The following is a 15,742-nucleotide window of genomic DNA, read 5'->3' on the forward strand; positions in this document are numbered from 1 at the left end:
AAAGGAAGACCCAGAGTTACCTCTGCTGCAGAGGATAAGTTCATTAGAGTTACCAGCCTCAGAAACTGCAGCCCAAATAAATGCTTCACAGAGTTCAAGTCACAGACACATCTCAACATCAATTTAAAGGCAATGCTACCAAATACTAATTGAGTGTATGTAAACTTCTGACCCACTGGGAATGTGATGAAATAAATAAAAGCTGAAATAAATCATTCTCTCTACTATTATTCTGACATTTCACATTCTTAAAATAAAGTGGTGATCCTAACTGACCTGAGACAGGGAATTTTTACTAGGATTAAATGTCAGGAATTGTGAAAAACTGAGTTTAAATGTATTTGGTTAAGGTGTATGTAAACTTCCGACTTCAACTGTATATGTGTGTGTATATATATATAAATATATATATATAAATATAAATTATAAACGACTTACTATAAGATTTTACCTTTCTTATAAATATGATCATGCTTCTTGACAGTACAAAGTGGTCACCATTTCATAGCAGGGGTTGGAACCGGTCAGGGAACCGAACCCGTTTCATAGAACTGACGACAGAGAATGTTCTGCCCTGTCCTTTGAAGACCTTGTTACAACTTCAGCTTTAAGCATGAAGTGATTTTGTCCCTCTGTGACCAAGAAGAAAGTCTTGTTTCAATTCTACTAATTTTTTATTTTTTAATGTTGCAAGTTTTAAATCTGTCTGAACATCACAGTGAGATGAGACCGCTACAGCTGCTCTCCCTTTAATATGCCGTATTCCCACGTGGGACTCACAGCCAGAGGAAATCGATTTGGCCAGAAAATGTTGCACGTCACTCCTTATGCAAATGAGATGTCAGATCTCCAATAGCATCTCAGCTCCTGGCGGGCAGCGCCAGCTGAACAGGGAGACTCAGCTGTTTCACTGAGTATAAAGCAATTGACATTGGGCCGTTCACAGAGCGCTCTGTACACACTATTGTCAGTCGGGAACCCGTCCAGAACCGCTGCTAGTCCCCTAACTAGGGGAGTTTATATCAAATGAACAATATAGTTCTACACATGCTGCCTGTCGTTGCAAGGTGAGCGTTGCACAAAGGTCACTAGTGGCATGTGTGTGAGTCGCGCGTACGCAGTCCGCACACAGAAAATAGTTTGCGCATCCAGTTCTTGATGAATGTGATTAATTAGGGGCATGTGATCAATTAGGGGCAGGACATTCGCTGATGATGTGCCGGCCGGCAGTTTATTCACAGCTCTTCCTGTTAGACACAGGTCATATCCAGTTTATTCACAGCTCTTCCTGTTAGACACAGGTCATATCCAGTTTATTCACAGCTCTTCCTGTTAGACACAGGTCATATCCAGTTTATTCACAGCTCTTCCTGTTAGACACAGGTCATATCCAGTTTATTCACAGCTCTTCCTGTTAGACACAGGTCATATCCAGTTTATTCACAGCTCTTCCTGTTAGACACAGGTGATTTCCAGTAGGTAGCAGCTAGCGCCCGGCCTCTCTCACACGCAAGCGCAGGCAGGCACCACACACACACACACACACACACACACACACACAACCACACACACACACACACACACACACCACTCTGCATGCACCGGCCACAGCTGTGCTCTTGGGATGTCTGAGAGGACATCAGGGCTGGTCTTGGCAGGCTCCCTGGGCTGCCAACAGGCATCAACTTTTCTTCAAAGGCGAGCCGTGTCCTCCACCTCAATCCCCTCTTCCCCCCTCCTCCTCCTTATCCCCCCAGAAACCTGGCAAGGTCCTGTACAGATCATCTGAATAATGGACAGCATAGGGGAGGGGTCTAAACACAAACCTCCCAGAATCCCTCTCTCTCTCCCTCTCCCTCTCTCCCTCTCCCTCTCCCCCTCTCCCTCTCCCTCTCCCTCTCCCTCTCTCTCCCCCTCTCCCCCTCTCCCCCTCTCCCTCTCTCTCTCTCTCTCTCTCTCTCTCTCTCTCTCTCTCTCTCTCTCTCTCTCTCTCTCTCAATCCCTCTTTCTCCATCCCTCTTTCTTTCTCTCTCTTTCTCTCTCTCTCTCTCTCTCTTTCTCTCTCTTTCTCTCTCTCTCTCTTTCTCTCTCTTTCTCTCTCTCTCTCTTTCTCTCTCTCTCCATCCCTCTCTCTCTTTCTCTCTCTCTCCATCACTCTCTCTCTTTCTATCTCTCTCTCCATCCCTCTCTCTCTTTCTATCTCTCTCTCCATCCCTCTCTCTCTCTCTCTCTCCATCCCTCTCTCTCTTTCTCTCTCTCTCTCTCCATCCCTCTCTCTCTTTCTCTCTCTCTCTCCATCCCTCTCTCTCTTTCTCTCTCTCTCTCCATCCCTCTCTCTCTTTCTCTCTCTCTCTCCATCCCTCTCTCTGTCTCTTTCTCTCTCTCCCCATCCCTCTCTCTGTCTCTCTCCATCCCTCTTTCTGTCTCTCTTCTCTCTCTCTGTGGGACTCCTGTAAACCCAGGGGACTGGTACACATTAGAGTTGGGTCTCTGCCGTGAACAACAGATATTTTAGGATCCGTTATTATGTGCAAGAAACAATCATGTACTGTTGTCAGGGAATAACTAACATACACTACATGACAAAAAGTATGTGGACACCTGCTCGTCAAACATCTCATTCCAAAATCATGGGCATTAATATGGAGTTGGTCCCCTCCTTTGCTGCTATAACAGCCTCCACTCTTCTGGGAAGGCTTTCCACTAGAGGTTGGAACATCGCTGCGGGGACTTGCTTCCATTCAGCCACAAGAGCATTAGTGAGGTCGGGCACTGATGTTGGGCGATTAGGCCTGGCTCGCAGTCGGTGTTCCAATTCATCCCAAAGGTGTTCGATGGGGTTCAGGTCAGGGCTCTGTACAGGCCGTCAAGTTCTTCCACACCGATCTTGACAAACCGTTTCTGTATGGACCTTGCTTTGTGTATGGGGGCATTGTCATGCTGAAACAGGAAATGGCCTTCCCCAAACTGTTGGCACAAAGTTGGAAGCACAGAATCATCTAGAATGTCATTGTATGCTGTAGTGTTAATATTTCCCTTCACTTGGACTAAGGGGCCTAGCCCGAACCATGAAAAACAGCCCCAGACCATTATTCCTCCTCCACCAAACTTTACAGTTGGCACTATGCATTGGGGCAGGGAGCGTTCTTCTGGCATTCACCAAACCCAGATTCGTCCGTCAGACTGCCAGATGGTGAAGTGTGGACCATCACTCCATAGAACGTGTTTCCACTGAGTCCAGAGTCCAATGGTGGCGAGCTTTACACCACTCCAGCCGACGCTAGCCATCGCGCATGGTGACCTTGTGCATTTGCTCGGCCATGGAAACCCATTTCATGAAGCTCCCGACGAACGGTTCTTGTGCTGACGATGCTTCCAGAGGCAGTATAGAACTCGGTAGAGAGTGTTGAAACCGATTTACAGACAATTTTTTACGCACTACGCGTTTCAGCGCTCGGCAGGTCGCGTTCTGTGAGCTTGTGTGGCCTACCTCTTCGCGGCTGAGCCGTTGTTGCTCCTAGACGTTTCCACTTCACAATAACAGCAAGGTAGAAATTTGACAAACTGACTTGTTGGAAAGGTGGCATCCTATGACGGTGCCACGTTGCAAGTCATTGAGCTCTTCAGTACGGGCCATTCTACTCCCAATGTTTGTCTATGGAGATTGCATGGCTGTGTGTTTTCATTTTATACATCTGTCAGCAACGGTTGTGGCTTTAATAGCCGAATCCACTAATCTGAAGGGGTGTCCACATACTTTTGTATAGATGGTGTACCTGGTCTCTCTTCTTCTTTAGGAGAAACACTGTCGATGTCTTGGACGTCACTTCCTCTTCCCCTGCTTCTGACATGCAACTGTCTGTGAAATATACATGTTCCATACTTTTGATCTTCCATTTTGTTTCCTATCCCAGTTTCTCTACTGTTTTATCATGTGTAACATGGTTTTGCTGCAGAACATTGCACATCACGTCTAAAGGGCATATATACGTCCCCCGAACGAAATGCACTCTGACGCGACACATTCACTTTGCTTGAGAAATGGATGTTATGCCATGCATTCGGTAATGTAACAGACGTATTCACCTATAGCCCTGGGGGTGTTCCTATTTGGGCTGGTGACATTTCTGAAGAGAGGGAGGTGTGGCTAATGTAGTGTGACAACACAAACATTAGAATCTCTGCTTGGGGTTGCGAAAAAAAAAAATACAATTATCTATCTGGCTCTGAAATAAATAAACATGGACTGTATACAGTATATCCACATTCTACCAGCTGTTAGACTTGGTATCAGACATTTACATTGCTCAATGTATATTATACAATGTAAAGTTACTGCTTCTTCATATAACATTTACCACATTTAGCTCATGAGATACTCTAACCTATTTTCTCCAAAACAGAAACTTTTCAAGAATTTAAACAAATAAATAAAATAAAAAAAATAAAAAAAAAGCCATATTTTCCCATTAACAAACATACAATTATGAAACTTCCAAGAAGTTATTTTGAATACATGTTCTTGGTCCTAGAATCATGAAATGTTCAGAGTACATTGAGGGGAGTTACTGCTTTCAATACATGTAAAGACGATATGAAAATGGGTTACAAGGTTTCGTCCGACAGTGAATGAACGTTAGGCTTACGGTTACTACTTTGATATTACTACGATACGAGTCCTATAAAACAGTCAAGTGTTGATGTCTTCCAGGTCACACAGTAACTGTTGTCATCGTATCTGTGGTTCATCCTGTGGCTCGTGGCGATGTCATGTCCTTCAGTTTAAGTGTGTGGTAGGCTAACTGCTTTTTGTCATATTACTGCTGGAGATAATGTATCTGTGAAGGGTCAAGATAACGGTGCTTCCAGGTAATCCTGTTAAGCGCTAGGGTTAGCTGCCTTTTAAGGCCAGGCGTAAAGGATGTCACGCTGCTTGCTTAGATAGTACCACTTCCTCCTTATTCGGCCCATACCCGGCGCCAACTCAGGACCTCTGCCTCCCAAACACACGTGACCACCCTCCTCAAGCGGCTTATCCGATCGATCCACCTCAGGAGCTAGCTAATGAGGCGACACAAGAGGGACACTTCAGGCTGAGGAGTACGTTTCACACATCCCTATGTGCTACACACACACATACACACACACACACACATACACACACACACACACACACACACGTTATGTTCTTCTATCCTCGTGAGGACCTCAAATTAATTTCCATTCCAAATCCTTTTTTCCCTAACCCTTAACCCCTAACCCCTAACCCTTACATAACCCTAACATAACCCTAATCTTAACCCGTAACCCTAAACCTAACTCTTAAGCCTAAAATGGCTTTTGTCTTCATGGGGATGTGGGAAATGTCCTCATGAGGGAGAATTCTCCTTGTTTTACTACACTTATGAGGACTTTTGGAGATTTTAGGTCCCCACAAGGATGGAAATACCAACCCACACACACACACACACACACACACACACACACACACACACACACACAGAGCTGCCAGGCCACTTACATGTACATCAGTCTACCTAGCTCTGCGTCTAGCTAATGATCTCCTGCTAAGGGAAGTCATTAAGTCGTTTAGTTTTAGTTTTTAATCACCGTCCTGGACCGGAGCCAAAGGCGCTGTGTCCCACTCACATCACCCAAGTCTCTTAAATTTTTACGTTAAAAAAAATAATTAAACATTTGAGTCATTTAGCAGACGCTCTTATCCAGAGCGACTTACAGTTAGTGAGTGGATATTATTATTATTATTTCATTCTGGACCCCTGTGGGAATCGAACCCACAACCCTGGCGCTGCAAGCGCCACACACACACACACACACACACACACACACACACACACACACACACACACACACACACACACACACACACACACACACACACACACACACACACACACACACACACACACACACACACACACACACACACACACACACACACACACACGCGCACACACACACAGACACACACCCACCACCCAAGATTGTCCTGTCATCTCAGCACTGTAGGGTAGTCGGGTGATAAGAACTCGAGAAAAAGCTCCTTTAGTGAAATTCCATGATGGATCTGAAGTGGCTCAATAGAACACCAACCCTGTTGTTGTGATCACATGATATAACCTGACTGGCAGACTGTATAAAACATGGCTCATCAAACCACTTGGGACAAATGGAGCGAGATGATGTGTTGCCGTGCTAACGGAACAGCTCTGCTGTTGATACCTAGAGAAAATCACAAAAGGATATGGTCCTTTCAAGAGCACATTCATGACTCTCAGTGGCTAGATAGATGCTACGCTGTTGCCTCCTCTCATCTCAGTTAATACCCCCTTCAGTTATTTGGATAAAGGGTATTATTCCTCTAAAGATCAAACATCCAATATGACAGGGAACGTGCGCTAAACATGCCTCTGTGGTTTCCTCACATCCCCTTTTTTTTTAAACTACTGCACTGTTCCGTTGTGTTTAATAAAACTCTGAACGCTGTTTACCGCCAATAAAACACAGATGGACTAATCCAGTTGTTCTGAAGTAGATCTCCACTAATGCATGCTCATCCCAAGGGCTTTTCTACTGTAGCTGAAACACATCATGACCGGAGGAGTCATCATATCTCCAATGATTCATAATGTGACGCTGCGGTGTCTGTCATGGTTCCCCTCACTTACACCACAGCGTTGTTGAATACTCCGTTCTGATTGGCTAGAAGGGCATTCTAGAGTGTTCATTCATTTCAGATATACATACAGTTGGGAAATATATTGGACCCCTTTGATGTAGTGCCTCTTAAATATTACAGCAACACATCACAACCCAGCCTCTCATGTTAACCAGTATAACTAGTATAGATAGCCCCCTGATCATTATCACAACCCAGCCTCTCATGTTAACCAGTATAACTAGTTTATATAGCCTCCTGATCACTATCACAACCCAGCCTCTCATGTTAACCAGTATAACTAGTTTATACAGCCCCCTGATCACTATCACAACCCAGCCTCTCATGTTAACCAGTATAACTAGTATAGATAGCCCCCTGATCACTATCACAACCCAGCCTCTCATGTTAACCAGTATAACTAGTTTATATAGCCCCCTGATCACTATCACAACCCAGCCTCTCATGTTAACCGGTATAACTAGTTTATATAGCCCCCTGATCACTATCACAACCCAGCCTCTCATGTTAACCAGTATAACTAGTTTATATAGCCCCCTGATCACTATCACAACCCAGCCTCTCATGTTAACCGGTATAACTAGTTTATATAGCCCCCTGATCACTATCACAACCCAGCCTCTCATGTTAACCGGTATAACTAGTTTATATAGCCCCCTGATCACTATCACAACCCAGCCTCTCATGTTAACCAGTATAACTAGTTTATATAGCCCCCTGATCACTATCACAACCCAGCCTCTCATGTTAACCGGTATAACTAGTTTATATAGCCCCCTGATCACTATCACAACCCAGCCTCTCATGTTAACCGGTATAACTAGTTTATATAGCCCCCTGATCACTATCACAACCCAGCCTCTCATGTTAACCGGTATAACTAGTTTATACAGCCCCCTGATCACTATTACAACCCAGCCTCTCATGTTAACCAGTATAACTAGTTTATATAGCCCCCTGATCACTATCACAACCCAGCCTCTCATGATAACCAGTATAACTAGTTTATATAGCCCCCTGATCACTATCACAACCCAGCCTCTCATGTTAACCGGTATAACTAGTTTATAGAGCCCCCTGATCACTATCACAACCCAGCCTCTCATGTTAACCAGTATAACTAGTTTATATAGCCCCCTGATCACTATCACAACCCAGCCTCTCATGTTAACCAGTATAACTAGTTTATACAGCCTCCTGATCACTATCACAACCCAGCCTCTAATGTTAGCCAGTATAACTAGTTTATATAGCCCCCTGATCACTATCACAACCCAGCCTCTCATGTTAACCAGTATAAGTAGTTTATATAGCCCCCTGATCACTATCACAACCCAGCCTCTCATGTTAACCAGTATAACTAGTTTATATAGCCCCCTGATCACTATCACAACCCAGCCTCTCATGTTAACCGGTATAACTAGTTTATATAGCCCCCTGATCACTATCACAACCCAGCCTCTCATGTTAACCGGTATAACTAGTTTATATAGCCCCCTGATCACTATCACAACCCAGCCTCTCATGTTAACCAGTATAACTAGTTTACATAGCCCCCTGATCACTATCACAACCCAGCCTCTCATGTTAACCAGTATAACTAGTTTATATAGCCCCCTGATCACTATCACAACCCAGCCTCTCATGTTAACCGGTATAACTAGTTTATATAGCCCCCTGATCACTATCACAACCCAGCCTCTCATGTTAACCAGTATAACTAGTTTATACAGCCCCCTGATCACTATCACAACCCAGCCTCTCATGTTAACCGGTATAACTAGTTTATATAGCCCCCTGATCACTATCACAACCCAGCCTCTCATGTTAACCAGTATAACTAGTATAGATAGCCCCCTGATCACTATCACAACCCAGCCTCTCATGTTAACCAGTATAACTAGTATAGATAGCCCCCTGATCACTATCACAACCCAGCCTCTCATGTTAACCAGTATAACTAGTTTATATAGCCCCCTGATCACTATCACAACCCAGCCTCTCATGTTAACCGGTATAACTAGTTTATATAGCCCCCTGATCACTATCACAAAGGAACAAAGACTAGCTAAGGCATAAGAAATAATGATAAGCCTAGTAACATCTTACCCCTCTCTGTGGGCCTTGACCTTTAACCTCTGATTACAGAAACATATCCCCATCCTACTCTCCTGTTAACCAGTGGGTTATAGGACCCAGCCTAATGTCCTGTTAACCAGTAGGATATAGGACCCACACATCAGATATGAAGTCATAGTGAAGTCTCCTTACCCCTCTCTGTGGGCCTCTCCCTTCTCCAGCTCCTGGATGACTCCCAGTAGCACCTTGATGGTCTCCTGGCTGGAGGAGATCAGGTTCTCCATGGCCTGGAGCTGTGCTTTCACATCCCCACCTCCACCCCCTCCATGAGTCGCCAGGTTCTCCATGGCCTGGAGCTGTGCTTTCACATCCCCACCTCCACCCCCTCCCTGAGTCGCTACCGGTACTATCTGCTTACAGGCCTCCCCGGGGTTAACTCCCCCGGCAGTCGCTACAGTCGCTGGTTCAACCCTGCTGCCCCCACAGCCCACCGTCTCCCCCATGGTCCGGGGTGACAGCGTCTGTGGTGAGAACGGTGCTGGTTCATGGCACTGTGCCTGGGTAGTCCACCCAGCAGCCCGCGGTAGAGTCTGAGACTGTAGTCCGTTGAGCGGTAGCCCCTTCTTTCGTTTGCTCCGTGCTGTCGGGCTCTCCAGGCACTCCACCTGGGTCAGAGAGTTCCAGGCGATGGGGCCGGTCACCTTAGAGGCTGGGGAGGACCCCCTCCTGTCCCCAGGCAGAGTCCTGCTAGAGCCTGGCTCCTCCTGGAAGTTGAGCAGCTGCCGTTTACTGGCCGAACGGTCCGAGCAACTGTCCGAGGAGTCCAGTTCCCTGTGTTCCAATCCTTTCCGGGGTTTGGATTTGACGCTGCAGATCTGGTAGTCCGTGGCCCGTGGGTTGGAGGTAGGGAGGCACTCTGTGAGCATCAGAGAGTCGGAGTAGAGCACGCCATCTGGTCCGTCCGAACAGTGCTGCTCCACCGTAGCCTTGCACTCTGTAGTATGTAACAGGGCCCTGGTACTCTGCACTCCCCCTCCACCGCAGGCGCCCTCCTCCCCGTCCCCGTCCCCTGAACCCTCCACAGCTTTCGGGTGCTTGACGTGGAGGACCGAGCTGTTGTTGTGTCCCTGGCGGCTCTCCACCACCGCCACATGCTTAACGGTGTGGCTGGAACGCTTCTTCCTCTCCAAGGGGAACGTCTTGTAACGGCCCTTGGGGTCCGGGGAGGTCTGGACGCCCGTGCTCTTGGTGACGTTGGGGATAGAACGCCGGGCGGGCACCGTCATGTACTTGCGGTATGCCACCTTTAGAAGAGGGTTTAGAGTTTTTGGTAAAGTGTTACTCTTTCAACACAGCATCATTACAAAGTAAAAACAACATCGAGGACCACTCAGAGTTTTGAGACACTATAAACCAGGGTCTCCCAAACTCGGTCCTGGGGACCTCAAGGGGTGCAAATTTTTTTTTTGACGTAGTACTTCACAGCTGATTCAAATACTTATATCATGATAAACATTTATTATTTTTTTTTACCACCCCTTGTAGTCCCTAGGACCGTGTTTGCTTATAATCAACGGTCATAATACAATAATACATGAATATATGTTCCAAAACCAAAAGCACAGTTGGTAACAGACCTTGTAGGAGACAGGCTTGCCCCCCTTCCCAGCCGTCTGTAGAGCGGCCTCTCTCTGCTCCTTCTGCGCATCACAGATGTCCTTGAACCTCACCTGGAGGGCCTTGTTCCTCTTCCTTACCTACAACGCAACTTTATTGTCACATTTTCATTCAACATTCCTCTTTTGTGGTCTTGATATTATAGTTATTCTAAATCACCCAGACACCCCACACACACACACGCATGCACGCACGCACGCACGCACACACACCCATGCAACCCCCCCCACACACACCCACACACCCATGCGCACACACACACACCCACCCACACACACACACACACACACACACACACACACACACCTATGCACACACACACCCATGCACACACACACCTGCTGCTGTGACCTGCTGCTGGTGTCCAGGAAGGAGTATTTGACCTCCAGGGCCAGCGAGGCGGACGGGGAGGGGGGGGGCGCCGCCTCGGAGTCCGACTCGGAGTTGGTGAGCATGCATTTACCACCCTCTGCCTTGCTCACCATGGTTCCTGAGAGGGGAGGGTGTGAGATAGTGTTAGTCACTGTTGTGTATGAGAGAGAGAGGGAGAGGGAGAGGGAGAGAGAGAGAGAGAGAGAGAGAGAGAGAGAGAGAGAGAGAGAGAGAGAGAGACCTTATTAACTGTCAAGGGAGGGAGCCCCGGTTAAGTGGGCTGGGGTGAGCACACACACACACACACACTGTAAAGCATAACCACGCAGATGGAGGGCATTCCTCTGAGTTAGTGTGTACAGACAGGTAATTAGAGAACGGAACAGCAGGTTAACATGAAGGTTAGACCACTCTGCCTTGGCCTTGTATGAAAGCAGTCCCACATGTGACCTTGTTCCCAGTCAGTTAATTGCTAATTTGCTGTAAGGAAAAAAGACTGTGTCATTACGTAAGAGAAAGGCCCAGGGTGATGTGGAGCAGAATCAGCCCAAATAATGAATCGTTACATGATTTATTCTCTCTGTTCTTAGAGCTTTTGAAAGTGCTTGTGTCCTAGCAACATCCCTCATTTGTTTGTCCTGTCCATCTCCCGGACTTACTCCTTGATACAATGGAGGCTGTTATCTGTTCAGCTGTGTGCTTCTGACTCTCATAGTTCACATCTCTCTCTCTCTCTCCATCCTCTGACGTCAACAGCACAGTCCACTCATCTGTCTGTGTGTTGCCAGCCAATAGCAAACAGGCAAGAACTTGGCCTCTCTCTGTCATATCTGACCTTATAAAAAAAATAAAAAAAACGTATAAAAGCTGAACAACACATTTCCACTCTGTCATGTCTGTATCATTGTTTGATTGATTATGGAACCGTTCATTCAAGGTTTCATGTATTAACTCATATCCGTCTGCTGCTATGTAGAGACGGGTGTCCCTTCCACTCAGGTGGACATGTGAAGAGAAGACAGAGTTATACAGCATGTCATGTGACCATGTTAAGAGAAGATATTGAGTTGATATGAGAGCCCCATACAGCACGTCCTGTGACCATGTTAAGAGTTGACATGAGAACACTATACAGCATGTCCTGTGACCATGTTAAGAGTTGACATGAGAACACTATACAGCATGTCCTGTGACCATGTTAAGAGTTGACATGAGAACACTATACAGCATGTCCTGTGACCATGTTAAGAATTGACATGAGAACACTATACAGCATGTCCTGTGACCATGTTAAGAGTTGACATGAGAGCCCCATACAGCATGTCCTGTGACCATGTTAAGAGTTGACATGAGAGCCCCATACAGCACGTCCTGTGACCATGTTAATAATTGACTTGAGAGCCCCATACAGCATGTCCTGTGACCATGTTAAGAGTTGACATGAGAGCCCCATACAGCATGTCCTGTGACCATGTTAAGAGTTGATATGAGAGCCCCATACAGCACGTCCTGTGACCATGTTAATAATTGACTTGAGAGCCCCATACAGCATGCCCTGTGACCATGTTAATAATTGACTTGAGAGCCCCATACAGCATGTCCTGTGACCATGTTAAGAGTTGATATGAGAGCCCCATACAGCATGTCCTGTGACCATGTTAATAATTGACTTGAAAGCCCCATACAGCATGTCCTGTGACCATGTTAAGAGTTGATATGAGAGCCCCATACAGCATGTCCTGTGACCATGTTAAGAGTTGACATGAGAACACTATACAGCATGTCCTGTGACCATGTTAAGAGTTGATATGAGAGCCCCATACAGCATGTCCTGTGACCATGTTAAGAGTTGACTTGAAAGCCCCATACAGCATGCCCTGTGACCATGTTAAGAGTTGACTTGAAAGCCCCATACAGCATGTCCTGTGACCATGTTAATAATTGACTTGAAAGCCCCATACAGCATGTCCTGTGTCCATGTTAATAATTGACTTGAAAGCCCCATACAGCATGTCCTGTGACCATGTTAATAATTGACTTGAGAGCCCCATACAGCATGTCCTGTGACCATGTTAAGAGTTGATATGAGAGCCCCATACAGCATGTCCTGTGACCATGTTAATAATTGACTTGAAAGCCCCATACAGCATGTCCTGTGACCATGTTAATAATTGACTTGAAAGCCCCATACAGCATGTCCTGTGACCATGTTAATAATTGACTTGAAAGCCCCATACAGCATGTCCTGTGACCATGTTAATAATTGACTTGAAAGCCCCATACAGCACGCCCTGTGACCATGTTAATAATTGACTTGAGAGCCCCATACAGCATGTCCTGTGACCATGTTAATAATTGACTTGAGAGCCCCATACAGCATGTCCTGTGACCATGTTAATAATTGACTTGAGAGCCCCATACAGCATGTCCTGTGACCATGTTAATAATTGACTTGAGAGCCCCATACAGCATGTCCTGTGACCATGTTAATAATTGACTTGAGAGCCCCATACAGCATGTCCTGTGACCATGTTAATAATTGACTTGAGAGCCCCATACAGCATGCCCTGTGACCATGTTAATAATTGACTTGAGAGCCCCATACAGCATGTCCTGTGACCATGTTAATAATTGACTTGAGAGCCCCATACAGCATGCCCTGTGACCATGTTAATAATTGACTTGAGAGCCCCATACAGCATGCCCTGTGACCATGTTAATAATTGACATGAGAGCCCCATACAGCATGCCCTGTACCCCGTTGGTGTTGAGTGTTGCTGAGTGCTCTGTGTCACCTCCTCAAGTAGAGCTAGGTAGTCGGATAGCAATAGGCCTATTTTTAGATATTGAGTGTATGCATCGAAGTTATTTGTTGAAATAACGTATACATTTGCATCAAAAGTATTTAACATATTTCAAAGTCAACCAGATACTTTGTCATGATCAGATGAATCACATGTATTCATGTCAGGATAGCTGATCAGTAACCTGTCACACTGCAATACATTTCCATATGGAGCTCCTATCATATTGATGTGCAGCCTTTCAGAAATCATGGGAGTAGTTGACTTGGGGAAAGGAAGGTTGTATTTTTAGATTTGTTCATTTCAGCAAATTGAGATCGAGCGAGAGAGAAAGAGAGAGAGAAATGCATCACATTGGCAGCTCTCAGAGAGTCGTGTGAACCTCACTGCCATATTGAAATGCGCTGTATCACTCCAACTCCCCAATAGACAGACTAGATCACACAGAGAGACATTTGGGCTTTCAAAGGGGCCTGGAATCATGGAAACCCCACCACTGGCCTCAAATCCCATTTCCCTAACTACAGCGAGGGAGAGAACGACAGAGTTACAGAGAGCGAGGCAGCCACAGAGAGAGAAGGGAAGAGAGAGAGGCAGCCACAGGGAGAGAAGGGAAGAGAGACAGCCAGAGAGAGAGGCAGACACAGAGAGAGGAGAGAGAGAGACAGCCAGAGAGAGAGGCAGACACAGAGAGAGGAGAGAGAGAGACAGCCAGAGAGAGAGGCAGACACAGAGAGAGGAGACAGAGAGACAGCCAGAGAGAGAGGCAGACACAGAGAGAGGAGAGAGAGAGACAGCCAGAGAGAGAGGCAGACACAGAGAGAGAAGGGAAGAGAGAGAGAGGCAGACACAGAGAGAGAAGGGAAGAGAGAGAGAGGCAGCCAGAGAGAGAGAAGAGGAGAGGGAGAGGCAGCCAGAGAGAGATAATAGGAGAGAGAGAGGCAGCCACAGGGAGAGAAGGGAAGAGAGAGAGGCAGACACAGAGAGAGGAGAGAGAGAGACAGCCAGAGAGAGAGGCAGACACAGAGAGAGGAGAGAGAGAGACAGCCAGAGAGCGAGGCAGCCACAGAGAAAGAAGGGAAGAGAGAGAGAGGCAGCCAGAGAGAGAAGAGGAGAGAGAGAGGCAGCTAGAGAGAGAGAAGGGAAGAGAGAGAGGCAGCCAGAGAGAGAGAAGAGGAGAGGGAGAGGCAGCCAGAGAGAGGAGAGAGAGAGACAGCCAGAGAGAGAAGAGAGAGAGAAGAGGAGAGAGGCAGCCACAGAGAGAGAAGGGGAGAGGGAGAGGCAGCCAGAGAGAGGAGAGAGAGAGAAGAGGAGAGAGGCAGCCACAGAGAGAGAAGGGGAGAGGGAGAGGCAGCCAGAGAGAGAAGAGGAGAGAGAGAGGCAGCCATTGAGAGAGAAGAGGAGAGAGGCAGCCAGAGAGAGAGAAGAGGAGAGGGAGAGGCAGCCACAGAGAGAAGTGAAGAGAGAGAGAAGCAGCCAGAGAGAAGGGAAGAGAGAGAAGCAGCCACAGAGAGAGAAGAGGAGAGGGAGAGGCAGCCACAGAGAGAGAAGAGGAGAGGGAGAGAGGGAGCCAGAGAGAGAAGAGGAGAGAGAGAGGCAGCCAGAGAGAGAGAAGAGGAGAGAGGCAGCCAGAGAGAGAGAAGAGGAGAGGGAGAGGCAGCCACAGAGAGAAGTGAAGAGAGAGAGAAGCAGCCAGAGAGAAGGGAAGAGAGAGAGAAGCAGCCACAGAGAGAGAAGAGGAGAGGGAGAGGCAGCCACAGAGAGAGAAGAGGAGAGAGAGAGGCAGCCAGAGAGAGAGAAGAGGAGAGGGAGAGGCAGCCAGAGAGAGAAGGGAGGAGAGAGAGGCAGCCAGAGAGAGAAGGGAAGAGAGAGAGGCAGCCAAAGAGAGAAGAGGAGAGAGAGAGGCAGCCAGAGAGAGAGAAGAGGAGAGAGGCAGCCAGAGAGAGAGAAGAGGAGAGGGAGAGGCAGCCACAGAGAGAAGTGAAGAGAGAGAGAAGCAGCCAGAGAGAAGGGAAGAGAGAGAGAAGCAGCCACAGAGAGAGAAGAGGAGAGAGAGAGGCAGCCACAGAGAGAGAAGAGGAGAGAGGCAGCCAGAGAGAGAGAAGAGGAG

The 15,742-nt window shown here is 47.0% G+C and overlaps 1 protein-coding gene across 1 annotated transcript in view; it reads right to left on the minus strand.

Annotated features, from left to right (window-relative positions):
* The window catches only part of LOC121578906 (inhibitory synaptic factor 2A), a 35,924-nt gene that overhangs the window by 6,612 nt on the left and 13,570 nt on the right, over nt 1-15,742 (minus strand). The window contains exons 2-4 of the mRNA XM_045207921.1: nt 10,795-10,946; nt 10,417-10,536; nt 8,972-10,083 (exon numbers count right to left, since the gene is read on the minus strand). Coding sequence (XP_045063856.1) covers nt 8,972-10,083; nt 10,417-10,536; nt 10,795-10,941 — 1,379 coding nt within the window. The 5' untranslated portion in view covers nt 10,942-10,946. The remainder of the gene's footprint in view (nt 1-8,971; nt 10,084-10,416; nt 10,537-10,794; nt 10,947-15,742) is intronic.

This window comes from Coregonus clupeaformis, chromosome 26 (genome assembly GCF_020615455.1).
Source record: "Coregonus clupeaformis isolate EN_2021a chromosome 26, ASM2061545v1, whole genome shotgun sequence".
Classification (NCBI taxonomy): Eukaryota; Metazoa; Chordata; class Actinopteri; order Salmoniformes; family Salmonidae; genus Coregonus; species Coregonus clupeaformis.